Source organism: Musa acuminata, chromosome BXJ1-10, assembly GCF_036884655.1.
Source record: "Musa acuminata AAA Group cultivar baxijiao chromosome BXJ1-10, Cavendish_Baxijiao_AAA, whole genome shotgun sequence".
NCBI classification, from domain to species: Eukaryota; Viridiplantae; Streptophyta; class Magnoliopsida; order Zingiberales; family Musaceae; genus Musa; species Musa acuminata.
The window spans coordinates 30,719,352-30,745,654 of record NC_088336.1 but is presented as its reverse complement, the minus strand read 5'-3'; the positions used below and the strand labels follow the sequence as shown (position 1 = coordinate 30,745,654).

Sequence of the window (26,303 nt, the reverse complement as noted above, 5' to 3'; positions counted from 1 at the left end):
CCTGTTTTTTTTTTTTTTTTTTTCTCGTAATGCTTCAGCTCAACTCAACTCTTCAGCTCAACTTCAAGAACTTAACAATTTATCTTAGATTTCATCTTCCCTGTTCGATTATATAGTGAACAAATTGCAACCATCAATATTCAAAAGATCTTGTAATTGTTAGGTAATCTTGGTTAACTGTAGATCATTTATTAGTTTAATAATCATGCAAATCATCCAATAAAGTCATGATTTTTGTAATCATAGATTTTTTTTCTTAACATAAATTAATTATTATTAATCATATATTTATTTATATTAATTAATTAATTAATTTAGTATACTTTAAACTAATTATTATTTTTTAATTATGTGAATAAATTAAGAATTTTATCAGTTTATTAAATTATTAATTAATTTATTTCCTAATGAATGATATGATTCTTAGAAGGTAAACATTTTAAATTTTATTTTTGTGTGTGAATAATGTAAAATTAATATTACAATCGAGAAGAGTTCGTCTTCTACTCCTCCCTCGTTCCTCCAGCTTAAAAGTTAGATGGAGGATTAAGAAAATTCTTTTTTGAGGATAGGATTGCAAGGACGAGTAGGATTCTCTATTTTTTTTATTATCATTTTTTATTTATATTTTAAAATATTTAATAGTATAATTTTTTTTAACTAATATGATGCAAAATAATATTTTAATTTTAAAATATTATGATTAATAAATAATGATGGTAAAATAATTAGTTAATTTAATAATTATTATAATTTATTTAATTAGACATATTTATGTTTAAAAAAATTATGTATGAATTTGTATAATTTAATTAGTTTTAAATTTAAAATTATGAATCCATATTAGTTAATTCTTGAAAAAGAATGGATTTAAGGTTAATTATTATTTTAAAATATTTTAAAAATATTAAAAATATAATTTAATAAGATGAGTTAAATTAAGGATTTAACGTAAGTTGATTAACCAAACCAACATATAGTGACTAAGTATGACCTAGTCAACGTGGTTAGGTATAATCCAACACATAATTAGGCAAAACTCAATCATCGTTTTTCTATTAGCTAATTAGATCTAAACATGATCGATCAATGATAAAGTAATCTTGATCGATCGATGAGAAAGTAATCTTGATCGATCGACGATAAAGTAAATGAAGAGGAGACCTCGAATGCGATAGATGATAGATTTTGAGAGATTATCATGGCGAAAGGAGGAGATGAGTTTTGAGAGATTATCACGGTGAAAGGAGGAGACGGATTTTAAGAGATTATTATCATGGTGAAAGGATGGTGAAAGGAGGAGACGGATTTTAAGAGATTATCATGGTGAAAGGAGGAGACGGATTTTAAGAGATTATCATTCGAATAACATTCTAGGATAAAGGAGGTATCATAATTCGAATAACTGTCCTATGCATGAGAAATAAAAATTACTGTAATAAAGTATTTATATCAAAATTATGGATAAAGTGATCTACAAAATATTTATATGATTTTGTATCTTTATAAAAATACAAAATTATTACCAAAAAAGGAGAAATTTCATTAAAGATTAAAATGGATTAGATACTGAGCTAGACTGATCTATCATTACAAGACCCAAAAAAGACATAGAGAATTTACAGTCCTTCCAAGATTGACTAGCCAATGGACCACGCCTTTCATGATGCGGGAAACATGGACCACATCGACAACATAAAGACTCGAACAAAGAAATAAAAGAAGGAACCAGCGAATCGACTAACTCAAGGGAATTAGTTCGATTCAGATGTTGGAGAAATTTAGTTGTGCAGCCTTCTGAAGGCTTTCAAGTGGAGCAGAAGCTTCAGCTAGGATGATGACAAGTTGCATCCACCAAATCCAAGAATGAACTCCAAGAATGAAGAGATCTGCACCTGGAATCACAAAGGGTGGACGAGCAGAAGCATCAGCTATGATGATGAGAGCATAGTTAGCACTAAAGCTGGTGACTCCTTATCAACCCAGTGCAACTGGTCTTTCAAATTCCATTGAAGCCACTGCATACTAATATTACAATGCATCAATCAAATTTGAATATTCCAATTACAACATAAATAAATAAGTTTGTTTGCAAAGAAGCCTCCACTGACAAGAGATAACACCTTCTTAGATATATCCAAATCCATAAATTGGGTGATGACTCATTTAAAAACAAATTACAGAAACAACTCTTTGGTGTTTAAGTTTTTTTCAGCCAGTTAAATCATTAGAGTAATTACCACTCAACAATTTCTTGTGATCTTTGGTGATATTTTCTATATACTTACTGCATAACTTGATCTGAAATATGACTCTTCAGAACTTACCCAAACAAAAACCAATCCAGAATTGAAATTAATTTGGACAAAATCCAAAAGTCCCTACAATAGATCCAAAGGTCATCTCAGTTGGACTGTCATGTAGAATTTCTAAAACATGCAGTTTACAGACAAACCAACAATACTATGCCAAAGACATTCAGAAACTAATTTAAGCTAACAATCAGTAAGACAGAACAAATTTGATTTCTAATCAATGCTAATCTAGCTTGCCATTAAAGAAAAATCCCACACCTCAATACACCTTTTGATAAGCCCTTTGCATTCTATTTCCAAAATCTCAAATTAGGGAATAATCTACCTTCGTCGTTGGCAAATTAGACCATCAGCTAAGCCCTTTCCCAGCCTCCGATACCAAATGAAAGGTATCATTTTCCTTTACACACGCCCTCAACTCTCAAAATATCGAGCAGCTCAGGAACATTTTCTTTGTGAGGGAGAACAAACTTCTCCAAGAATTTGGTATCTGATAATTGGAGAATGTATGTAAACTTGGCTTGTCCAGTCAACAATCCTTTCGATTTCAACATCTCTGTGACACGAAACCGAGGAATTACCCTCTTCTGCAGACTAAATAGCAAGAGATATGATTTGTCGGCGATGAAGGAAGGGGTGCAACCGACCACAATGATAAAAAATTCCATTTTTCTGCGCAACGTATCGAGGGACATGCCTATGAAGGAGGGTGCTTTCCTGACAGCAGAAGAAAACTCCGACTCCGACCACCCGAACCTCCTCATGAACTCGACCTTGGCCTCGAAACTTTCTTTGCTTACCCTCTGGAGAATATTAAGTGTCCACAGGAACATCCGAGATTGCCGTGGCACCCCCAGCTCATCGGCTCTCGCCACCAAAGCTCGGAGTGACTTTGGTTTATTTGTGATTAATTGTGGCTGACTTCTCAAGACGAGAAAAACCCTTTCTTCAGGAATGCCGCACTCATCCGTTAAGAACTTTAGGTTAGGATGCAATGTCTTCTCAACGTTGGAGAAGAAAAACCTTCCTGTCTTCTTGAGATGCTTGAGAACGAGCTCTCTCGATCCCAAGAGACTTTTCCACATCTCCAATTTGGGGACGAAGGAACGGTGAACTTTGAGGCAGAGGATGGCAGGGTTCTTCAGAATGGCATCGACGATGTCCGACTCCGATAGGCCTAAATCGCGTAAGAACTGAAACTTCGGGGCAAAGTTCTTCTCCACGTTCACGCATAGGTAATTTGGTTTCAAAGATATCACCTTCCTGATACCGGCGCCGTCGAAGCCCTGAGATCTCATGAAGTTAAGGACGGCGTCGGGTTTCTCGGTGGATCGGAGGTGCGCAAGGGGTTTAGAGAACTTGGCTGCCTCGGAGGGGGAGAACCCGCAGGAGTTCACGAGGTATTCCACCGTGAAGTGGGGATCAGGAGATGTGGTGACGCCTACAGCGGCGGCAGGGTCGACAGAGGAGGAGAAGAAGAAGAGATCTCGAAGGCGGCAGGTTTCGAACAGGGGTAGGAGGCTATTGCGGCGGAGTACGGAGCGGAGCGTCGCAGCCGCCATTGTGGGACGAAAGAGAGCAGTCGCAGCGGCACCCTAAGACAAACAACCGCTTCTATCTGCAGTGTGTATAACCCTTCGCTAAGCACAAGAAATACAAAATTAAAGGATAAATTATTTATATCAAAAAATAGATAAAGTGATCTACAAGATACTATTTTGACCGTTTCATTTGTAATCAAATCTTTCAGTTTAAGTATAATTATTTAATTTTTTTCTTGTGAATAAAATTTATAAAATAGATATTCAATATTTTAAGCTAATATTATGTTTTAATAATACACTCAGATGTTTTCATTATAATTTAATGATAGTATAATTAAAAATTAAAAAAAAATTATTTATGATTAAAATTGAAATCAATCAGTGTACAGACTCGATCTATAAGATAACCCACATATTAGACCCATCCGTCAAACTAATATGATGAACTTATTAAATTAATTTTTTTAAGAAATAATTATTTGGTTTCTTAGGTTTTTGTTCTTGACCTTTGGTCTCATGCAGATAGGAAGTATGTCATTGTTACCGATAGATGGTAGAAGTTTAATGATGTTATTCTTAGTGACGGAAAGATATATTAGAAATAAATTTTTGATTTACGGGAGAAAAGGTGATTTATGTGGAAAAAGGTGATCGGAGTTATTCTGATTTTTTAAGTAACACATTTCAATAATTATGGGTTTCTAATTAGTCCTAACAGTAGTGATTCGACTTGCACGATTAGTGGGTTAAAAGTTAAATTGCTCTTATTAAGATATGTCTTGAACCATTATTATTTTTTTTTTTGCATGGCAATTTATGTTTTTAAAACCACAATTGAACCTTTTTGTTTGCCATGCATGCATGTGAAAGAAAACCTTTTATGATTGAATTTTTCTTGATGAATTATATTATTTTTTTTCCTTGGTGCATTTTCATGTTATACTTTTACATCGTTTTCATAATGCTTCATCTCAACTCTTCCCTCTTTATAGATGTTAGGTATTCTGAAACTTCAGGAACTTGTAGCATATTCTGGATTTTGTCTTCTCTGTTTGATTACATAGTTAACAAATTGCAACTATCAACATTCAAAAGATCTTGTAATTGTTAGGTGAGCTTGATTGACTGCAGATAATTTATTAGTTTAATAATCATGCAGGTCATCCAATAAAGTCATGACTTTTGTAATCATCGATAATTTTCTAACACCAATTAATTACTTTAAATCATGTATTACTTTATTTAAATTAATATTTTTATTTATATAATATGATTAAGAAAATTATTAAAATTATTATTTATCTTTTATGGAGAGCTCAAGCTCATCTTTCCTCGTTCCTAGCTCCGAGAGGGAAGGGTTCTAAGAGGAAATGATAGGAGGAGGAGAGTAGATTTTTTTTATTTATATTTTTAAAAATATTTAATATTAGAATTATTTTAATTTATATGTTATAAAAATAAAAATTTTATTTAAAAATTTTATAATTAATAAATAATGATCATTGAAAGTATATTTATGTTTTAAATAATTAAGCATGAATTTTTTTATGATTTAATTACTTTTAAATTTGGAACATAAATCTAAATTAGTTAATTTATGAAAAATAATAGATTTATGGTTAATTATTATTTTATAATATTTTAAAAATATTTTTTAAAATATTAAAATCTAATTGAACAAGTACGAGTTAAATTAGATATTTAACCTTAGTTAAGTTGATTGACCAAATTAGCCTATGTGGTTAAGTACAATCTAACCGATGTGACTAGGTATTACTCAATCTATGTGATAAGTATGATTCAACTCGTGTGGTTCAAAATAACACAATCTATTTAGTCAAATATAATATAATATATGTAGTTAGACATAACTCAATCTATGTGATCAAGTACGATCTAACTTACGTGGTTAAACATAACTCATCTTATGCGATCAAGGATTGTCTAACTTATTTGGTAGTTATGGCTTAGCACATATGATTAAGTATAACTCAGCTCATATGACTAAGCATAATCCATTCGATGTAATCAAACATAATTTAGCTCATGATTAGACATGATCCAATTCATGTGATTAAGTATGACTTAACAAATGTGATTATATATAACCAAACTTATATAGTTAGAAATGACTTAACTCATATAATCAAATATAATTTAAATCAAATATAATTTAACTTCTGTGATAAGTATAATTCAATCCATGTGATTATATATGACTCGATTTATATGATCTATATTATGTTGTCATGATTTAACTCTTAAGTTAAGATCATAAAACTATATATGCATATGTTGGTTGTTGTTTCTCTACGTTAAAGTTGTATGGTAGCATAGTACGAAGAACAGATATAGTCATATAAAGTAACCTTTCTAGTGATTTAATTTATGAGATTATTATTTCATAAAATTTTTCGAGTTTCAGGTATTCAAATCAAAACATTTTATGATTAAAGGTTTTAGATATTAATTTTGAATCTCGTATTTTGATGATGAAACCACTTGATGTGTGTTTATGATTTAATCTGCGTTTTGAGTGACGTAGGATGCTTCGATCAGGATGAGACAATTAAAGCCAGAAAAATCATGTTGGGCCAGAGGAACATGTCAGAAGATTGGACGTCGGGCCGGTGGATCGGTCGACGTATCGACAGAAGGCTTCGGGCCGTGGATTCGGGCATCGGGCCAAGAAGAGCGGGTATTGCGCCAAGGATATCGAAGTTACATAGTCAACTAGCCGATTAGGCAATAGACCACAAGAGAGGATGATGCGCCGAAGAATCGGACGAAGCGTCGAGGGACCAATGACATACCGGACAACTTGATTAATTACTTATGATTAATTGTCTCGATCGAAGTTTTGTTTTAAGTATGCAGGATTAACTACGATAGCTTGAAGACATAAAGCAAGTCTACCGGAGTCAAGTTCGATGGGTGTTCGAGAGTCTGCCGAGAGTCCGAAGATTCGTCGGAAGTGTTGCCGGAACCAACCGATAAGAAATCGGGAACTTGTCGAAGTTTTCGGAAGTCCGTCGAAGAGATCGTCGGAGGTTCGTGGAGATCACCGAGAAGGTTCGACTACTTGCTAAAGACTCGCTGAACTCGCCACAAGATCGGGAGCTTGTTGGGAGTCCGCTGGAAGAAATCCGAGGGTGTATCGAAAGTCCACCGGAAGATCGTCGGAAAGCTCACCGGAAGGAAACTCGACGTTGCCGGTTAAAAACCTGCTTAGGACTATGTCTTAATCTCGTAGTTTGCATGTAATTTGGGTTAGGATTAAGAGTTAATCCTATAACCTGGTTAGGAGCCAACTAGGCCCTAATATGAACTGGTTTGGGCCAAATTTGGAGCCCAACCAATGACCTGTAAGGACGAGCGGTGGCACCGCCCAGAACCCGAGAGATCGGGCGGTGGCACCGCTGAACTGAGCGGTGGCACCGCTAGTACACTGTTAGTGTCAGACACTGACAGGTAGTGGCACCGCCAGCACCGGGAAACCCAAAAGTAATTCAAATTTGGAGCCCAAATTTGAATCCTCTTGGGGCCTATAAATACCCCTCAATTCTTAGTAGAGGACACAACCTTTTGAGAAGTTATAAATTGAGAAAAAGCCTTAAGAAAGTCTTTAGCAAGTCTTGTTTTCAATAGCTTAAGTGTTCACCTCCCTCCTTTTTGAAAATATGTAAAAGTATGAACCACTTGTAAAAGGTTGTAAGAGGGGTATTTGTCCTTCCCCTTTAAAGTGATTTACTAGTGGAAGTTGAGAGCCTTATCGAAAAAGGCTTCCCAAGTGGATGTAGATTATTTTGACCAAACTACTTTAAATTGGTGTGTTCCTTGAATGTGTGAGTATTTACCTTTCTGAAACCGTTATTTACATAGCAGCAAGCTTTCGATTTTCATCTTCTCACTTTACTCGAGTTACTTTCTCCAAGTCATTTATTGTCGAATTGAAATCTCTACGCATTTGCGAAGTCGTTTTCAAACTTACAAGTTTTAATCGACTGCACTAATTCACCCCCCCCCCCCCCCCTCTTAGTGTCGCTCTGATCCTAACAATTAATGTATGTATCAATGCATGTTCATGGATATCAAAATACAGATATCAAAATGTACCTATGAAAACTCACTTTGTTGGTTTGTTATTGTAGAATGTATTGAGCTAAAGCAGGGATGATTCTTGACTGCCAAGACCTCCAGAATCATTCTTCCTCTATCTCCTTACCTGCTCTTCTTTATGTGGCCTCCTACATCCCCCATTATCTCACTCGGCATCCCCCGTTAGTTCTCAAGGGAGAAAGAAGAAGAGTTGAAGGCTAGCTAAGTGTTTCCCTTTTCATGTTGTATATTCATACATAGGTCAACAGATGTACTATTGTTTGATGATGATGGGGATGCTCCCTGGCGTGGAATGCGCCCGGTAGAGGTGCTTCCGTATCGATCGTCTAATGGATTCACTCACCAGTTTGAGGAGGTCATCCTTTAGCTTGTACATGAAAGGACATGAGACGCATTTGAGTGGTAGTTCCATGATACAATTCATCTTCTTCTTCTTAAACGTTGAGTTCATCCTCATTCGTCCTTATCTTTTCAGCTAATTTGATGTAATATGATCATAATCAATCGACGATAAAGTAAAAAAAATAAAAGAAAACCTCGAAAGCGATAAGTTTCGAATAGGAATAGGAAGTCATCGTGACTAAGGATGAAGACAAGCTTTGCAACAATCATTTCAGAATAAAGAAGAGCCAAAGGAGCATCATAATTGCAACAACTATCATTCGCTATCCACAAGAGATTAAAATTATAGGAATAAATTATTTATATCAAAATTAAATTAATATGCCTTGATTTCTTTTGTTTAAATTAATATGCCTTGAATAGTATTTATGACTCGTAAAAATTCAAAAAAAAAAAAAGCTCAATTGAAGTTGATGATGGATTATATGATATTTAATTAAAATTGACTGTACATCAATATACTATATCTGTAACATAACATTTGTTAATTATAGCAGGCCACATTTTAATCTGAAGACATCAATCTATACATTCCAACTTCGTGATCATCCATAAATACCCTATCCTTGTTTGAAAATGCATATGTTGTTGTATGTTTACGTTGCATCGGTTCATTAACATGATATATAAGTGCATAATTTTACTTTGATTCCTTGTCTTATTTAAATTTATGAGTTGCATCGGTTCATTAACATGATATATAAGTGCATAATTTTGCTTTGATTCCTTGTCTTATTTAAATTTATGAATTCTACTTTTTTCAGTTCCTTCCTTCCATATATTCATTTCATTAGTGTATGTCTGACCAAAATTGAGACTTGTGTTGACATAAAACTGATATCAAAATTCAAAACACAATTCACGCATTGATAGAGATGAGTGATGATCTAATGATCCTATCTGAAATGAGATACTGAATACATGCAAAAAGGCACGGATAGCCAGAAAAACACTGGTTGAGAAACGGGACAAGATAGTGTGCATAAATCTGAAATACTAGTGATGTAAATGTTCATAAACTCTACAACAAGAACTAAAGCCAATTACAGGATGTTGCAATACACATTTAATTGTCACCTTCTGAGCTTACATGTTAGAGTTTTTGTTTTGTTTTTACCAAAAAAGGAGAAATTTCAATAAAGATTAAAGCGGATTAGATACTGAGCTAAACTGATCTATCATTACAAGACCCAAAAAAACAGAGAATTTACAGCCCTTCCTAGATTGACTAGCCAATGGGCCGTGCGGGAAACATGGACCACATTGACAACATAAAGACTTGAAATAAGAAATAAAATGACATCCAAAATATTCTGAAGGAACCAGCGAATCGACTAACTCAAGGGAATTAGTTCGATTCAGATGTTGGAGAAATTTAGTTGTGCAGCCATCTAAAAGCTTTCAAGTAGAGCAGAAGCTTCAGCTATGATGATGGTTGCATCCACCAAATCCAAGAATGAACTCCAAGAATGAAGAGATCTGCACCTGGAATCACAAAGAGTGGACGAGCAGAAGCCTATGGAGGCATGCAAGAGTTTGTTGATGCGAGAAAAGCTTTAGCAATTCCAAAGGAGGTTGAAGACATTTCAGAAGAGCTGGTGACTCCTGATCAACCCAGTGCAACTGGTCTTTGAAATTCCATTGAAGCCACTGCATACTAATATTACAATGCATCAATCAAATTTGAATATTCCAATTAGTACATAAATAAATAAGTTTGCAAAGAAGCCTCCACTGACAAGAGATAACACCTTCTTAGATATATCCAAATCCATATATTGGTTGATGACTCATTTAAAAACAAATTACAGAAACAACTCTTTGGCGTTTAAGTGTTTTTCAGCCACTTAAATCATTAGAGCAACTACCACTCAACAATTTCTTGTGATCTTTGGTGATATTTTGTATATACTTACTGCATAACTTGATCTGAAATATGACTCTTCAAGACTTACCCAAACAAAAACCAATCTGGAATTGGAATTAATTTGGACAAAAGCCAAAAGTCCCTTCGATAGATCCAAAGGTCATATCAGTTGGACTGTTAGGTAGAATTTTTAGAACATGCAGTTTACATACAAACCAACAATACTACGCCAAAGAAAATCAGGAAATAATTTAAGCTAACAATCAGTAAGACAGAACAAATTTGATTTATAATCAATGCAAATCTAGCTTGTCATAAAAGAAATATCCCACACCTCAATACACCTTTATATAAGTTCTTTGCATAAAATTTCCAAAATCTCAAATTAGGGGAATAATCTACCTTCGTCGTCACAAATCAGACAATCAGTTAAGCCCTTTCTCATCCTCCGATGCCAAATGAAAGGTATCATTTCTTTTACACGCGCCAGCAACTCTCATAATATCAAGCAGCTCAGGGACATTTTCTTTGTGAGGGAGAACAAACTTCTCCATGAATTTGGTATCTGACATTATGAGAATCCATAAAAACTTGCATTGTCCAGTCCACAATCCTTTCGATTTCAACATCTCCGTCACATGAAACCGAGGAATGACCCTCTTCTGCAGACTATATAGCAAGATAGTTGGTTGGGAGGCGATGAAGGAAGGGGTGTACCCGACTACATTGATAAAAAATTCCATTTTTCTGCGCATCATATCGAGGGAGATGCATAAGAAGGTGGGTACTTTCCTGACTACAGAAGAAAACTCCGACTCCGACCACCCGAAGCTCCTCATGAGCTCGACCTTGGCCTCGAACCTTTCTTTGCTTACCATGAAGAGAGCATCAAGTGTCCGCACGAACATCCGAGATTGCCGTGGCATCCCCAGCTCATCGGCTCTCGCCACCAAAGCTCGGAGAGACTCTGGCTTCCGTGAGATTAATTGTGGGTGACTTCTCAAGACGACAGAGACCCTTTCTTCAGGAATGCCGCACTCATCCCTCAAGAACTTTAGGTTAGGATGCAACGTCTTCTCAACGCTGGAGGAGAAAAACCATCTTGTCTTCTTGAGATGCTTGAGAACGAGCTCTCTCGATCCCAAGAGACTTTCCCACATCTCCAATTTGGGGATCAAGGAACGGTGAACGTCGAGGCGCAGGATGAAATCGTTCTTCAGGATGGCATCGGCGATATCCGACTCCGATAGGCCCAAATCGCGTAAGAACTGAAACTTCGGGGCCAAGTTCTTCTCCACGTTGTAGCATAGGTAATTGGGTTTCATAGATATCACCTTCCTAATAGCGGCGCCATCGAAGCCCTGAGATCTCATGAAGTTAAGGACGGAGTCGGGTTTCTCGGTGGATCGGAGGTGCGCGAGGGGTTTAGAGAACATGGCTGCCTCGGAGGGAGAGAACCCGCAGGAGTTCACGAGGTATTCCACCATGGAGTGGGGATCTGGAGATGTGGTGCCGCATACGGCGGTGGCACGGTCGACAGAGGAGGAGAAGAAGAGGAGATCTCGAAGGCGGCGGGTTTCGAACAAGGGCAGGAGGCTATTGCGGCGGAGTACGGAGTGGAGCGTGGCAGCCGCCATTGTAGGAGAGAAGCGAGCACCCCAAGCGAAACCCTAATTCCTATATGCAGCGTGTGCAACCTTCGCTATGCACAAGAAATACAAAATTAGAGGAATAAATTGTGTATATAAAAAATATGGATAAAATGATCTTAAAATATTTATATAATTTTTTTCTTTTTTAGAAAAACACACTTCCTAAAGAAAATAATTTTGATTTTGGGACGAATTTTGACTATTTAACTTCAGGTTTGTCTCGTGGAACGCTCTAAGTTTTAAAAATTTTATATAATTTTTTTTTAAAGAATAATCATCTTACCACTATTTACTGTTACTTTTTATATGCGTATACGCATGTATGCCTCTACTCTATCTTATTTCTAGTCGTATTATTCTTGTCATGACTCTTGCACAAGAAAGAAGGGATCAACTTTACACGTTATAATCACTGATAAGAGAAAAAGCATAAGAATAGGTAGAGAAAAAAGATAGTATCAAGTTCGATAGAAAGAGAAAAGGCCAAATCCAAAACATAAGTGGAGATGCGATTGAGCTAAGCCTATATACAAAAAAATTATATGTTATGAGATGAAAATGATATTTTCACACGATAAAAATACGTTATATGAATTTTTTTTAAATTGAAAGTGCTATTAAAAAAAACCTTTTTTTTTTGAAAATTCATCCTTATCATTCACACTTTAAAATATAAAATTATTTATTGCCAAAGTGAAAAAAAGATCTTGTGTTGATTTCTTTTGTCTGGATTAATATGCCTTAATTAATATTTATGACATATAAAAATATAGTAAAAATGCTTGATTAAAGTTGATAATGCTTAACATATATTTTAGTTAACTTTGACTGTACATTAATATATTGTTAATTAAAGCACAACACATTTCACGACACGAATCTCGAGGCATCAATCTATATCGTGCACGCGTCTCAAAGCGCCACGGAATTGGATCATGCTTGCACAGTAAACACCACGCGGGACGGAGTTGAGGATGAGCATCCGACCGTTATTATAGAAATGAACGGTCTTGATCAAAATTGTATCCCCTTGATCACATTGTTCGGTGGTATCGCTGGTATCGCCGCCCCAACCCCCGCACTTACGCCGCTACGCCGCCCGCGTCCGCCACCACCTCCTATCACCTCAACGCAGCTCCACCCGAAGGGATGCCACTGATTACTCGCAGGCTCCCTAGTCTCCGGTCGTCTCCTTCGACCCCGATCCCTCTTCGCAACCCGTTGTCCTCTTCCCACCCCGCGAGCCATTGGAGGATGGGGAGGAAGCACAGCAAGCCTCGCTCGATCAGCTGTACCGTCCGGTTCCGCCCCTGCATCGACATCCACAAGGTACTGCGCATTCTTCTCTTGCTTTCTCCTCGGGTTCTCTTGGCACCGCTGAGTAGAACGAGATCCAAAGTGGTAGGGTAAAGTGAAACAAATCGTGGGATCCACGCTTCGTGATTCGACAGACGGCGGCGCGTCGGACCTGGTGACCAACTTCGAGTCGGATAAGTCGCCGGTAGAGTTTGCGAATCTGTACAAGAAGGACGGGCTCAAGGGTGGCCATGTCATAATGCTTGGCGCCGACGCCGCAAGCCAATCTGCGGCCTTCGAGGCCCTTCGTGCTTACCCTGGTAACTTCGTGATCATCCATAGGTATCTTATCCTTCGTGTGTAAATGTGCATTTTGTTGTATGTTCACATTGTTACGGTTCATTAACATGGTATAAGTGCATAATTTTGCTTTAATAAATTGTCTTCTTCAAATTTATGAATTTTGCTTTCCTCAGTTCCTTCTACGTCCATTTCATCAATGTCCATCTTGCCAAATTGGAGACTTATGTGGGTCGACATAAAGATTTGACGCATTATCATTGAAGTCATGTCTTTTCCTTTCTCTTTGTAGTTCTTCTTTTTTTCGAATTCAAGTTTCTACTTTAATGTTTTCTTGCTTTGTTGAATTGTAACTATAGGTGGTATGCAAGTTGGAGGTGGGATCAATGCAGATAATGCCATGAATTATCTTGAAGAAGGGGCAAGTCATGTGATTGTTACCTCGGTATGTATTCATTTACTTGCATGTAGAATGTTTGCAGTGCGAATGTTTGCAATCCAATCTTATTCACAAGCCTAAACCAACTCCCGGGTCAAAAGATGATTATAGGGGAAAAAAGAAAGAATATTAAGAGAACTCTATTGATTCATCCTTTTTTACGTAACACATTGATAGTTCAATGGCTTATTTATAGCTATCAATTCAACAGATCAGAAGGGATACGGCTCTTGTCCAGAGTCCCCTTGTGCATTTGGACATGGACACACCTCCTTGGTGTAGAATGTCTTTCATTCTTTCTCTTGACATATATACACAGTATAAATAGTAAAAAGATCTGAAATGTTTATTGTTAGATGATGCTTTATTTATATACAAAATATATAATAGAAATTTCTTATTGATTTTATGTCTTTTGTTGATTACATCATATTTTGATTACTAGTTCTATTATATGCTTATATGTGTTGAATTCTGATACCAAGAGCTACTTTCTCACTTTTATAAACATATAAAAATAATTAGGAGCTGAAACTATAGGTGGCAAAGTTGGGGGACAACCTCAATTTCCTGATCCTCCAAAATCTTAAGAATTCAGCTGCCGTTATGCAGGCACTTTGTCTGTTGAAAATTGTGTACTGAACCACCAATACTTGTTACTCTTTCACAGTATGTTTTCAGCGATGGGAAGATGGACCCTGAGCGACTTAAACATCTTGTCAATATGATTGGCAAGGATAGACTTGTGTTGGATCTTAGCTGCAGAAAGAAGGTATACTATTTCTTTGCTAGTAATTGTAGCATGGACTTGTATGCAATTGATGATGTCTACAGTAAAGTTCTGATTTTGGAGATGTGACCGTATCGTAGGATGTGAAACTTGCTGTCTGATAAGGTTCTATGTTTCTCTTATGTTTTACAATTGGTTATAGAACCATTTACTTCAGTTGCAAAATGATGAAATTTCTTGGTTTTGAGTCCACGCATCCCTTTCTTCTCCTACATTCCTTCTGGTTAGATCTGATCATGCTTCTATTATGTCAAATTTGAACTATGTTTTGGCCCTTCTGATATTTAGCAATTCCTTTTATTGCATATATTGCTTTAATGTTTTTCATATTAATAATTACCAAATCTTGTAGGATCACTGATGCAAACAATATTGTTGATACAATTTTCCTTTTTTACCTTGATCTTTTTCCTTTTTCATGTATCTTTGTAGTTGACATGGATCAATTTAAACTCTTGAATTTTAAATCAGATGTTGTCATTTTCTAAGGATTACTTTGCAAGTGTCTGTATCCACCTTGAAGGAAAGCATGCTAGTCTTAACTGTTCCTGTCATATGCACAAATTTCATTGCTGTTTTATTGTTAATTATCCTTCAACAGGACATGACATCAATTTAATCTAAGCCTTAAGATGTCCATGTATGTTGTTCCACATACGCCAAGCATGCTAATCTTAACTCGGCCTACCTTAGGCACATTTGCTGTAACTATAAATTTGAACACTTTTTTTCCCTTAAGTAAACATACTAATTTGATCACTTCTTTCCTGTCCTTCAATGTCAAAAAACAATGCTTGTTGAATTTATTTTTTTTGTTTTGGTGTTATATAATATGACATTATTTTTGTTGTTATATTTTGACTTGTTGTTAACTTGTTAAATTGGTTATTTTCAGGAGGAATTATTTCATTTCTCATCTCTTTTGTTCTTGACCTTTGCTCTCCCACAGGATGGGAAGTATTCCATTGTTACTGACAGATGGCAGAAGTTCAGTGATGTTATTCTTGACAAGGAAACTTTGGAGTTCCTTGCCAAATATTCAGATGAATTTTTGATTCATGGGGTTGATGTTGAGGGGAAAAGGTAGCCTCTCTGGTTCTCATTTTCCTTTTTGATAACCTGAAGTTACTTGCGTGTCTGATTTTTTATAGTTTTAATAAACTGTGGGTTTCTGGTTACTCCTATTATGTAGTGATTCGGCTTGGCATTGTGGGTTAAAATTTAAATTACTTGATAACATATGCCTTACTTGAACCACTAACTGCTCCTTTTGCATGGGGATTATGTTTCTACAACACATTTGGACCATTTTTTTTCTGGCAAGTTTTTATGAAGCTTTTATCTGTCTGTATTGAATGTCAGTCTTTAACCTTTAATATGATGCCATGCTTGTCAAAGCCCTTTATGTTTTTGCTGTCTCTCATATCTGATTTTACCATTTGAGCCTCTTTCCTATGACGACCATCAAATTTTCTTGATGGATTATGTTTTTTTGCTTGGTGCATTTTCATGTTATACTTTTACATTGTTTTCACAACGCTTCATCTCAACTCTTCCCTTTTATAGATGTTAGGTGTTCTGAAACTTCATGAACTTATAGCTTATCCTTGATTTCGTCTTCTCTCCTATTTTACTGTTTGATTACATTGTTAACAAATAGCAACTATCAATATTCAAAAGATCTCGTAATTGTTAGTTGGGCTTGGTTAACTGCAGATAATTTATTAGTTTAATAACGACTGTGGTGCATGCAGATCATCCAATAAAGTGGTGACTTTATCCTTCCAATTCTCATGGTTATTAAGTTTATGTTTATTGTGTTTCTTGACTTTTAAAAGTAACCTTATTGCTGCTGTATTGATGCTACTTGAAACTTAAGGTAAATTGTGGGTGTGAAGAGTTGAGAAATTTATAATTTGTTGTATAATCTGACTTATCCTTTTTTGTTATGGCAGGCTAGGAATTGATGAGGAGCTTGTGATGTTACTCGGTTGTTATTCACCTGTATGTTACTCATTTTCTGACAACACTTCTCCTAACGTGCTAATTATCAATTAGGTTTAGTCAAGAATTTCCCTTGCTGTTTGATATTTCATCATTCTTTGAATAGAACACTCATTTTCTTAATTTATGTTTTTATTTTGATTTATCAATATTTCGTTCTTTTGTAGCCAAAATATTGTGGTGGTGTTCCTTTATAGAAATGAAATTTCTGCATTGTGGAAATACTATGTTTCTTACGATTAGTTACCGGTTGCACTGTTTATGATATAATTACATATGACGGCATTCCTCCTTGGTATTGTTTAGAAATCTGGTATCTTGATACCCAAACAATATGCATGATAGAGATTCTGCATGGTTGCAATGGTGTTTGGTTGATTGTTCTCAATTGGCCATCCTTAATAAAGAATCACAATCTGTAGATATTCTTGCTCCTAATTGGAAGTATTATTATATTCTTAGATTCCAGTTACTTATGCTGGTGGGGTCACAACAATGGCAGACCTAGAGAAGATAAAAACAGCAGGCAAGGAACAAGTTGATGTCACAGTTGGCAGTGCTCTGGATATTTTTGGAGGAAATATGGCATACAAGGAAGTTGTTGCTTGGCACAACAAACAAGTGATGATAAGCCAACAGCCTTCATGAGTTTCTACACGAAATTAACGTTTTAAATCAGATTCCACATGAATATCTATTCTGCTTATCATTTATGCACTTTATTCTGGTGAAGTCTTTATTAAGACTCCAAAATATTTTTGTATTTGTAATGGATATGGTTTAACACAATTTGTTACTCTGTTGTCTGCTTTCACGATTGTGACATCATTCTGTGATGTGGTATGGAGAAGTTAAGCATTGTGCTCGTCATGTCACAGTCGAAGTTGCGAGTAGTGAGAAACATGAAATGGGTTAATGCTTTTACCTGACGATGATAAATGCAAGTGATCCATTCACCCATCTTATGCCATTATGAGAATCACATATTAGAAGATGCCATTACGAAAATGAAATATTAGAAGTGCTTAGTGTTCGTATTTGATTGCATTTCTCTTGTGGTTCCTCATGTTTGTTGCACTCATTCCTTGTTTGGGTTCACATTCTGCATATATCTTACCATAAGGATATTTTTGCTGATTCTGGTCTAATTTGTAAGGTTATGATAGAGCTCTCTCTATTGAATTAAAAATGAACTTGTTGATTATGGATTTGTACTGCCGTCATATAGGTTTAAGTTGTCCCAACAACTTCACAAAGTTTATCACAAATATAAATTTAGAAAGAGAATTGAAGGGGAAGAATATCATGAAGGAAATATTGAAGCAGTATTGAGTTAGAGTCAAGACTTGCTACCATGGATGCAAGTTTTTTTTTTATTGGTTGTGCTTTTGGTGTGTGGAAATATTGTGCTATTAGCAGCCTGTTTGCAGTGCAATGCATTCTTATCGTCATAAAAAAGTTATACTGATGGGAATATTGTGAATGTTGATTTGAGAAACCTATTTGAGGTAAAGAGGGAATTTAAACAGAAAGTTGACATTAGATTCTCCAATATCCTGATGGTTCCTCAATTTGAGAGCAACCTAGTAATACTGAGTCTGCATGGAAGACATGGTTGGTTTTCTCTTTCTTCCACATTACTAATTGCTCCATGTCATTAAAGGCATCCAGGTTTAGAGCTTTTGGCGGATAGCTGCAAAGGTCATGGTGAGGGGAAGGTAGTGGCAGGGAAAGATAAAAGAGAAAGAGAAAAGAAGGGAATGTAATGTTGCCAGAACTTACATTTGCTTTATTCACTAGCATGGTTTTTAGAATTTGTGGCTGGAGATGAGCACTACATTGGCATATGACTGAATATAAGAGTTGACTGAGATGGGGATTCTCTCTAATGAGATATACAGTAGTAGATATAGCGATGGTATGTTGCACTGCCATTATTTGTGATTTTTTGTTGATTGACATGACAGTTGAAATCCTCAACAACCAAGTTAGACAACTGGTTACAATGTTGGAAAGAACCAAGGAACCGAGCAATGACTCCAAGGTGAGATATGTGAATACCAATCCAAAATTGATTGAATGTGACTCTGATATAACTCTAGTCTCTGTTGGGAATTCTCTTATGGGTGGTTTGTCAAGTGAATATTTCTATGCGAGGAAATTGTGAGATTGTAAGAGTATATATCTGGAGATGTTCCTTGTAGCTACTCTCCACACCTCAAAAGTAGTGTTAGTAGAGTATGGAGTACAAATACAGCAGTTGTATGAAATTAATTTTCCTAGATATAGTAGTGATTTAATCTCTGAGATTAATGTTTGCAGCTACTCAAATCAAAACATTATATGATCGAAGGTTTTAAATACTAATGTATGTACCAATATAAGTTTATGGATTTGATCAAATGCTGATATCAAAATGTACATATGAAAACTCACTTCATTGGTTTGTCATTGCGGACTGCATTTAGCCAAAGCCAGGCTGAATTATATGTGGGGGAAGAGAGTGGGACAGACGATGGTATATGTTGCTCTCATGGCTGGAAGCTTCAATGATAGCGCCATGTCCTTCTCATGGCTGGAAGCTTCAATGATAGCGCCATGTCCTTGTCTGCCAAGACCTCCGGAATCATTCTTCCTCTCATCACCTTACCTGTTCTTCTTTTATGTGGCCTCCTGCATCCCCCATTAGTTCTCGAGGGAATCTGAAGAAGAGTCGAAGGCTAGCTGAGAGCTTAGCTTCCCTTTTCATGTTGTATACTCGTACAGAGGTCAACGAGTGTACCACTGTGTGATCATGGCGGGGATGCTCCCTGGCGTGGAATGCGCCCGGCGGAGGGGCTTCCATCTCGGCGGTCCGGTGGATTCGTCCACCAGTTCGAGGAGGTCATCCTTTTGCTTGTACAGAACAGGACATGAGGCGCATCTGAGTAGTAGCTCCACGGTACAGTTCACCTTCATCTTCTTCTTGAACATTGAGTTCATCCTCGTTCGTCGTTTTCCTTTTAGCTAACTTGGTGTGGTGGTGGTGGCTCATCAGAAAAGAAGCACCTTGAGCAGAGAAATCCATGGCGAGGCACTCGGACACGTCGCAAGGGAAGCCAAGGAGAGGTTGGATGCAAGACTACAGATCAAGAGGTGTGTGGGGAATCCGGCGTGCATCTCCTTCTTGCCTAGCACACGAGTTGTTTGTTGTGATTGCGTCTGCTGTTTTAACTGCAGGCATAATAGCTTAGGGAGCGTGAAGCAGACCAAGAACGAGGGATGTGGCCAGGGACACAAGCACAGGATCCTTGGCTCTGTGCAGAGAGAGGTGTTCTCTTCCTCCAAGAAGAGCAGCAGGAAGTTTAGTTGGAGCAAGCTGGGGTGGAGGTCGTCGGAGCAGGCGGATTGCGCGGTGTGCTTGGAGGAGTTCGAGACGGGCGATATACTGGTGCACCTGCCCTGCGATCACAGGTTCCACTGGGACTGCGTGTTGCCATGGCTAGAGAGCAGCTCTCACTGCCCATGTTGCAGAACCACCATAGTTTCTCAGTGATCATTTCTGCAGATAACATCGGAATCAGTAATCCGAGAATAGATTAATGGTCTGACCTGCTGCCACTCGAGGCTTCATCATCGTGTTTAGACCCTAAACTGATCCAAGTTGCAGTAAGTTTCTGCTGCTCTTGCGCATGTTTGGTGGAACATAAGCAGTAGGTTTCAATGAAAGATTAAGATTAAGATGTTCGTGTTGATTTTGATGAAGGATGAGCACAAAGAATTCCTACACCCAGTTGAACATCCAAGTGTTTTGGTCATAATTCCTTCACTGGATCCTAAATGTTTAATTACCAGAAAGATATTGATAATTTCAACACAGCCTTGTTGTTCATTCTGCATTGGTCAATAACCAAAACTATTCGTATTTCAAGTATGAAATATGGATAAAGTCTACATTTATGGCATTTTTAGATTTCTTTTTTTTTTTCCCTGAAGAATAAATGAAGTTTAATGTTTGATGTCGACAAGATGCGGCCCATTTTGTTTCTTTCCTTGTATCAACATCAAGAAAAAAATTAATTTTCATTTTTGGCAAAAGAAAAGAACTCAAATTTATGTATTTGAAGTTAATAGATGAAGACTAGTTTGCATCTCTCTTTTTCCATATCTCAGAGGAAGTTTGACTCAGAAAGAGAAGCCATGTTTGCACATATATCTTCTACCTATTTGGTCAGTATCATAATCTTCGGCAACATTTTCTTTTTTTCTGAGGGTACACTTCCATTTTGCAGAGAATTAACAAGATTTATCTTGCAATTAGATTTTTAGTCTCCATGATTAGGTTATATTAAAAATTCTTAAGAATTTGTTTATGATTCCTGTAAAATAACTATAGATCAATGCCAGTGTACGTTTGGTATGTTCTTCCTGTCATTTAGTTGGAGATAGAAACTAGTCATATCACTGTAGATTGATGATCATCAGCCTTAGAAAGAACAACCATTTTCTTCTGCAAGTCATTTATTACGAGCTATGTCATCATTATCATAGTCATGACAAACAAAGGCTGACAAAGACCCACTTTGATCACCAAACTTGAAATATTATCTTCTCTTTCTAGGCCACAGTCTTGACTGTCATAAACTAAATAATTTGTTATTAACATCTGCAAGAAATCTCTCCAAAGAGCAAATTGTAAGCCAACAAGATCATCATAGGCCAAAGTTGTTAACTTGGAATAATGAGATTAACTCAGAGAGTTCTTGTTGTTAGGTGGCCATATGTAAATGACCACCTGAGACTGACACAGACAGGTGAGCATGAAGAAATAATTGAGATGGTGTATTGTCAGTGGTAAAGTATGTCCCCATTCTGAAATGATAGCCATCAACTCCAAGTGGGAGAATTATTGAGGTTTAGGTGTCTGCTGAAGCTGATGGATATGAGCATGGCTGTCCCATGTGGAGGGAACTGCCCTAAAGCATAAAAATTATGTTGGATGCTTCAGTCTTTGCCATCTAGCCAAGGCCCGATCCGAAGTCTGAACATGCCCTGGAGTTATATCTGCAGAATAATACCAGTAATGAATTCTTTAGTTTGCAATTTCCTCATCTGCATCTGTAAGTAAAGTAAAACCTTGGCTGATCTACATTAAGCTGACTTGTACTTTTTACCTTCAGTCCATCTTTATGTCAGACATTTATTTTCGTCACCTCATGGTTTTCCTGATCAAGAGCTTCAGTACAATCTACAAGTTGGTGCTCCTGTAGCTCCATTAAGTTTGGTGGCTATACTGAGCTAAAACATTACCGAAACATGCTTCAGGACAATCTCCTCTTGAGCATGCTAGTGGAGCTTCTACCTGGGCATCCGATGTGAAAGAGATTCTCATCAATGTCAGCATATACCCCCAGTTCAAATTAGGGCAATTCATGCTTGCCCTTGGTTTAACGTACCTGATTGCATTCTTTTGCGGGCAATTTGTTGGTTTTCAATCCAATGCACTCTTCTGAGAATTAACTTTTATTGGAACTTCTGTAAAAGCACTTGATCTTGAAAAAGAAGTGATTAATTAATTTTCTACATATGATGGCAATAAATAACATGTTGCAAAAGCACTTTAACCAATAAGATTTGCCACTGGTAAATCTGGGTTATTTACCCTATTTTTTCAGGAAATGATTTGCATAGTTTGCACCCACCAATAACTTCGATTTTGTTATTGACCTTTACTTCAAAAGTTATAATAGCTTTCTTTTTCAACGACCCTCAATAGGAATATTGGATAATGCATCAAACAGTAAAGTGATGAAAACCAGTGAAAACAATAGGAATCTTTGTGGTGGTGTGGACCAGAGAAAACCAGTCGCTTGAAAGCAATTCCACAAAGGACAACTGAAACAAAAAAACAATAACTAACGGACATTTATACGATACTTTTGCTTCTTTTTTTCGATTAGATAGGACTTACCATATCCCGTAGTTATAATTCTATTTCGAAAAGTGAAATGCTTAGTGACAAAAGATGTAACATGAAGTTCGACATAGGGATATGTCAGCATAATCTATGTAATTCTACCCTGGTGATGCAATCCATCAACAAATCTATTGGAAACAAGAACAAAAATGAAATTTTCAGATGACATTAATTCCTACAAAATTTTCAATCCGATCACATATTGGACCTCCTTGGATGCAATATATATGCTTCCTTTGGAATCACTCCAATGGTTGGATATGAAAGACACTGAGTCCACCAAATATTTTGAACCACAGACCTGATCCATTGCATCTCAGCCATCCGTTCAATGATTGGATACTGAGAGGCATGATGGTGATGGAGGATAGGCAAGAATTATTTGATCACTAGTTCCTTATTTTTCATCTATTGATGATTTAAGCTACGGGATCTCTTGATTTTTTTTAATAAACTGACTCAAAACTTCAATCTTGGTTTATCTTTTCTATTAACTATTTGGAATTTTATTTTATTTATTGCAGGATATTTTGAGGACATCTGATTTTCTTAATTAGAAATGTCCGCAAATAGCAAATGCTGCAAGTTATAGGTGTAGTTGTTTAAATGCCTGCATGTATAGTTACTAATTCTAATTGCAATTGAGATATTAGAGATGATATCATTGTTTAAATAGAAAGAAGATGATAACAGTTATGCAGACTAAAGTAAAGGAAGAAAGAGGAACAATGTGAGAATGAGGGTACTCTGATCCAATTTTGACTTGTAATCCAGTTCGCAAGTGCAACATTCAATATTTCAAACTGTAAAATTCTTATAAAATGTAGGGGTTTAGTTACTTGTACACATTTTGTAAAATCATCTTCTTACATACAACTGTACATTTGCAAGCGGATTGCTTGCTGCAAAATGAGCTTGAAGGCAGCTAATCTACTGGCAGACAACCAAACTCTCCCTCAAATCATAGGCTTCAAGGGTTAGGCATACCATCACCTTGAAGTTCATCATCATAGAGTACAGTTTGATACGAGGTTGATTCACTCTTATGAAAGCTCATACGAAATGCAAGATGGAATACCCAACTCTCAGAAGCATAGGTTGTTTGTTAGTAATACAAAAATTGCACATAATTACCTACCACATCTATTATCATATATATATGTGTGATGGAATACCCAACTCTCATATATATATATGTGTGTGTGTGTGTGTTTATATATACACACACACACATCAATCTTGAGTGAAATTTATTAATCCACCTTTTCAACTAATTATTTAGTCAATTATTAGTCCCTTATGTTCCTTCATTCCAAGTGAAGCTTTTCCTTGTCCCATGCATCCTCCAAGCCTCCAACCATGTTTTGACGCAAGCAGGTTTATGTTTCACAATATGATCCTATCCCTCCACATCAAGTTTGCACAGTATATGTTGAAGCCATTGGTATAATACAATAGTCTTTGAATTTAAATTTAATATTGATTGTGATATAATGTGATTCATGCAATTAACTACTGGAAAAAGTGATTAAATACACTCTTGCATTTCAAATTTAAATCCAGTAATTGCATGATAGTCAGCTTATTTTGATATTTCCTCAATGGGGGTAACATGATTTGATCATATGTATATGTAGAAGTGTGTGTCTACCTATTGAAATAAACAGTAAAATTCTCTAGATTGAGAAATGATCCATCCACCACCTTCAGGTGTAAATCTGAAACTTATTTTGCTCAAGCTCAATAATGTTTTTTTAATGTTTTCAGAGAAGCTCCCATGTGATGCTATGTCATCTTATGGAGTTGAGGAACACATATTTCTCATCTTTGAAATAGATCCATTAGAAGTTGAAGAACTGTAATCTCCCAGCATTCCACAACTTAAATTTAACCCAACTCCTTTGCTCACCTGCCTTCCTCTTCATGTCCCCCATATTCTATTCAGAAGCACCATTATTGCTTTTTTGACAGATTATATGCCTCCTTAATATAAATATATGCTTTTATAAGAAAATGTCTACTCTTGAAATCTTGTTATTATTCCGTAGCTTGATGCATAATTACGATGCTCGAGCGTATCAACATGTTTACCCAATTTCAATTACTAACAACCTTAGGTCACCAATTCATTCATCCTCAAGATCTCCAGATGCCAAACAAACATAGTGAACAAAATAGAACGAGAGAGTTAAGCAGCCTATAAGCGTCAGATGTATCCATTCATTGCAGTCCTCAATCACAAGAGATCCGCTTTCCCAACGATAACCCTAACTTTTAGAGGCAAAAGCCCTCCATAGATCTAAAAAACATGTATTTCAAATGTCATAACAAAAGAAGGAAATGCAAATAAACATAGCGAAAAAGATTAGTGCCAAAAGATCAAGAAAAAATGATCTATCATCTTTTTAAGCAAGAAATCAAGGCATCCACCTTGAATATGAGATAAACAATTAGTACTATACAAATAGATTTTCAGGAAATTCGCTTGATCATCAGATTAGTACCTGACGAGAGTCGGTGGAGGAGGGAGCGACGGCGGTGGCCGCTCCGCGCAGAGGAAGGACGCGAGCCGGAGCCTCGGACGGCCTCGGGGCCGGTGATGCGACGACCGCGGGGCCGTGCAGCTGCTTCCCCAACCCATTGCTTGATTCAGAGCGAAAGGAGGAGGCGAGGCGAGAAGCGGCCAGCGACGGGGCGGGACATTCAACGAACCACCAGCAAATGCCAATCCAGAAAGAGTGAGTCGACCGTGAAACCCTTATACGGTCTTGTCAACGTTCAAGTCCTGATGAGTGGATTCTGCCACGTCAGGTCTTGAGAGACCATATCACCCCTGAACGACTTCACGGGATTCCCCTGGAGCAAGAGTTTCTCCAATATATTTTTAAACCGTCCTAAAGTTACCCGTTACTTGATACCCGACGGTGTACCGAGTCTAAGCCACGATGGGACCCGCTGTTCCCTCCCAAGAGAGAGTAACTTATATGACTAATATATTCTTTTTCCAATAATTTAAACGCATTATTTTTAGAGCGAATTAAAAAAAAATCATAAATTTAAAGAATTTTTTAGGAACATCCCAAATTTAAAAAAAATTATAAATTATTTTTTAATAAATATTTTACCTTTAGCTCTTATCGAGCCTGCTTTGCACTTCCCATCGATCGCCCTTGCACCGTAAAACAAGGATAGGCCCATGTAGGATAATATAAGGGCACATGCGGACAATGACTATATGTAATAAGTCCGTTATAAATGATAATTATGATACTTATGCTCCTCGCGTAAGAATCACAGATGAAACATGTAGGGATAAGATTGTTAATGTAAATATAGATAGTAGCAACCCTCACGAGGATGGTGAGTGATGGTGTAAGATGAAGATGATAGATTAAAAAAATTTTAATTTTTTAATTTATTATAGAAAAAATGTTCTTCACACGCATGGGGTGCTCCCTAAGAATTTGTAATGCTGCACGAAAATTTCTCAAATTTATTAAAAATTTTCGAGAATTTATTTTTATTGTTAATTATATAATACAGCAAGGACACACATATGTTAAGACGCTTGATTTGACACATTTGTCCTCAGTAACGCATAACGAACCTCGCACTATAG

General features: G+C 36.6%; 4 protein-coding genes and 1 long non-coding RNA gene across 8 annotated transcripts; 2 read left to right on the top strand and 3 right to left on the bottom strand.

Moving 5' to 3' along the window:
* Window positions 1–1,570: 1,570 nt before the first annotated feature.
* LOC135586161 (uncharacterized) lies at window positions 1,571–3,945 on the bottom strand. 3 transcript variants are annotated; one of them, XM_065087989.1, is made up of 2 exons: window positions 2,641–3,945; window positions 1,571–2,025 (listed from the first exon to the last, which is right to left on the bottom strand). In XM_065087989.1, the coding sequence occupies exon 1, from the start codon at window positions 3,875–3,877 to the stop codon at window positions 2,708–2,710; it is 1,170 nt and encodes a 389-aa protein (XP_064944061.1). In that variant the 5' UTR covers window positions 3,878–3,945; the 3' UTR covers window positions 1,571–2,025; window positions 2,641–2,707. The 3 variants fall into 3 exon arrangements, with proteins under 3 accessions (XP_064944061.1, XP_064944063.1, XP_064944062.1); XM_065087991.1 differs by having other exon boundaries at window positions 1,571–2,018; XM_065087990.1 differs by having other exon boundaries at window positions 1,571–1,895.
* A 5,566-nt stretch (window positions 3,946–9,511) lies between these two features.
* Window positions 9,512–11,957, bottom strand: LOC103969740 (uncharacterized). 2 transcript variants are annotated; one of them, XM_018819333.2, is made up of 2 exons: window positions 10,650–11,957; window positions 9,512–10,037 (listed from the first exon to the last, which is right to left on the bottom strand). In XM_018819333.2, exon 1 carries the CDS (start codon window positions 11,882–11,884, stop codon window positions 10,673–10,675), a length of 1,212 nt encoding a protein of 403 aa, XP_018674878.2. In that variant the 5' UTR covers window positions 11,885–11,957; the 3' UTR covers window positions 9,512–10,037; window positions 10,650–10,672. The 2 variants fall into 2 exon arrangements, with proteins under 2 accessions (XP_018674878.2, XP_064944088.1); XM_065088016.1 differs by having other exon boundaries at window positions 9,512–10,030.
* Window positions 11,958–12,936: 979 nt separating this feature from the next.
* On the top strand, window positions 12,937–17,542 carry LOC135596141 (1-(5-phosphoribosyl)-5-[(5-phosphoribosylamino)methylideneamino] imidazole-4-carboxamide isomerase, chloroplastic-like). Its single transcript, XM_065087988.1, has 7 exons — window positions 12,937–13,228; window positions 13,305–13,515; window positions 13,855–13,940; window positions 14,605–14,706; window positions 15,674–15,807; window positions 16,680–16,728; window positions 17,191–17,542. The coding sequence occupies exons 1-7, from the start codon at window positions 13,049–13,051 to the stop codon at window positions 17,374–17,376; spliced, it is 948 nt and encodes a 315-aa protein (XP_064944060.1). The 5' UTR covers window positions 12,937–13,048; the 3' UTR covers window positions 17,377–17,542.
* Window positions 17,543–19,295: 1,753 nt separating this feature from the next.
* On the top strand, window positions 19,296–20,599 carry LOC103969100 (probable E3 ubiquitin-protein ligase RHY1A). Its single transcript, XM_009382529.3, has 3 exons — window positions 19,296–19,669; window positions 19,766–19,863; window positions 19,948–20,599. The coding sequence occupies exons 1-3, from the start codon at window positions 19,523–19,525 to the stop codon at window positions 20,261–20,263; spliced, it is 561 nt and encodes a 186-aa protein (XP_009380804.2). The 5' UTR covers window positions 19,296–19,522; the 3' UTR covers window positions 20,264–20,599.
* Window positions 20,600–21,284: 685 nt separating this feature from the next.
* LOC108951507 (uncharacterized) lies at window positions 21,285–25,412 on the bottom strand. Its single transcript, XR_010480273.1, has 4 exons — window positions 25,189–25,412; window positions 22,164–22,259; window positions 21,882–22,069; window positions 21,285–21,771 (listed from the first exon to the last, which is right to left on the bottom strand). It is a non-coding gene; the product is annotated as an uncharacterized LOC108951507 (long non-coding RNA).
* Between the last annotated feature and the right edge of the window lie 891 nt (window positions 25,413–26,303).

Coding starts and splice junctions, on each gene's coding strand:
- LOC135586161 (XM_065087989.1), bottom strand. CDS start 3,877: ATGGCGGCTGCGACGCTCCGCTCCGTACTCCGCCGCAATAGCCTCCTA.
- LOC103969740 (XM_018819333.2), bottom strand. CDS start 11,884: ATGGCGGCTGCCACGCTCCACTCCGTACTCCGCCGCAATAGCCTCCTG.
- LOC135596141 (XM_065087988.1), top strand. CDS start 13,049: ATGCCACTGATTACTCGCAGGCTCCCTAGTCTCCGGTCGTCTCCTTCG. Junction 13,229..13,304: donor CCTGCATCGACATCCACAAG/GTACTGCGCATT, acceptor CCAAAGTGGTAG/GGTAAAGTGAAACAAATCGT. Junction 15,808..16,679: donor GTTGATGTTGAGGGGAAAAG/GTAGCCTCTCTG, acceptor TTGTTATGGCAG/GCTAGGAATTGATGAGGAGC.
- LOC103969100 (XM_009382529.3), top strand. CDS start 19,523: ATGGCGGGGATGCTCCCTGGCGTGGAATGCGCCCGGCGGAGGGGCTTC. Junction 19,670..19,765: donor ATCTGAGTAGTAGCTCCACG/GTACAGTTCACC, acceptor GTGGCTCATCAG/AAAAGAAGCACCTTGAGCAG. Junction 19,864..19,947: donor GCAAGACTACAGATCAAGAG/GTGTGTGGGGAA, acceptor TTTTAACTGCAG/GCATAATAGCTTAGGGAGCG.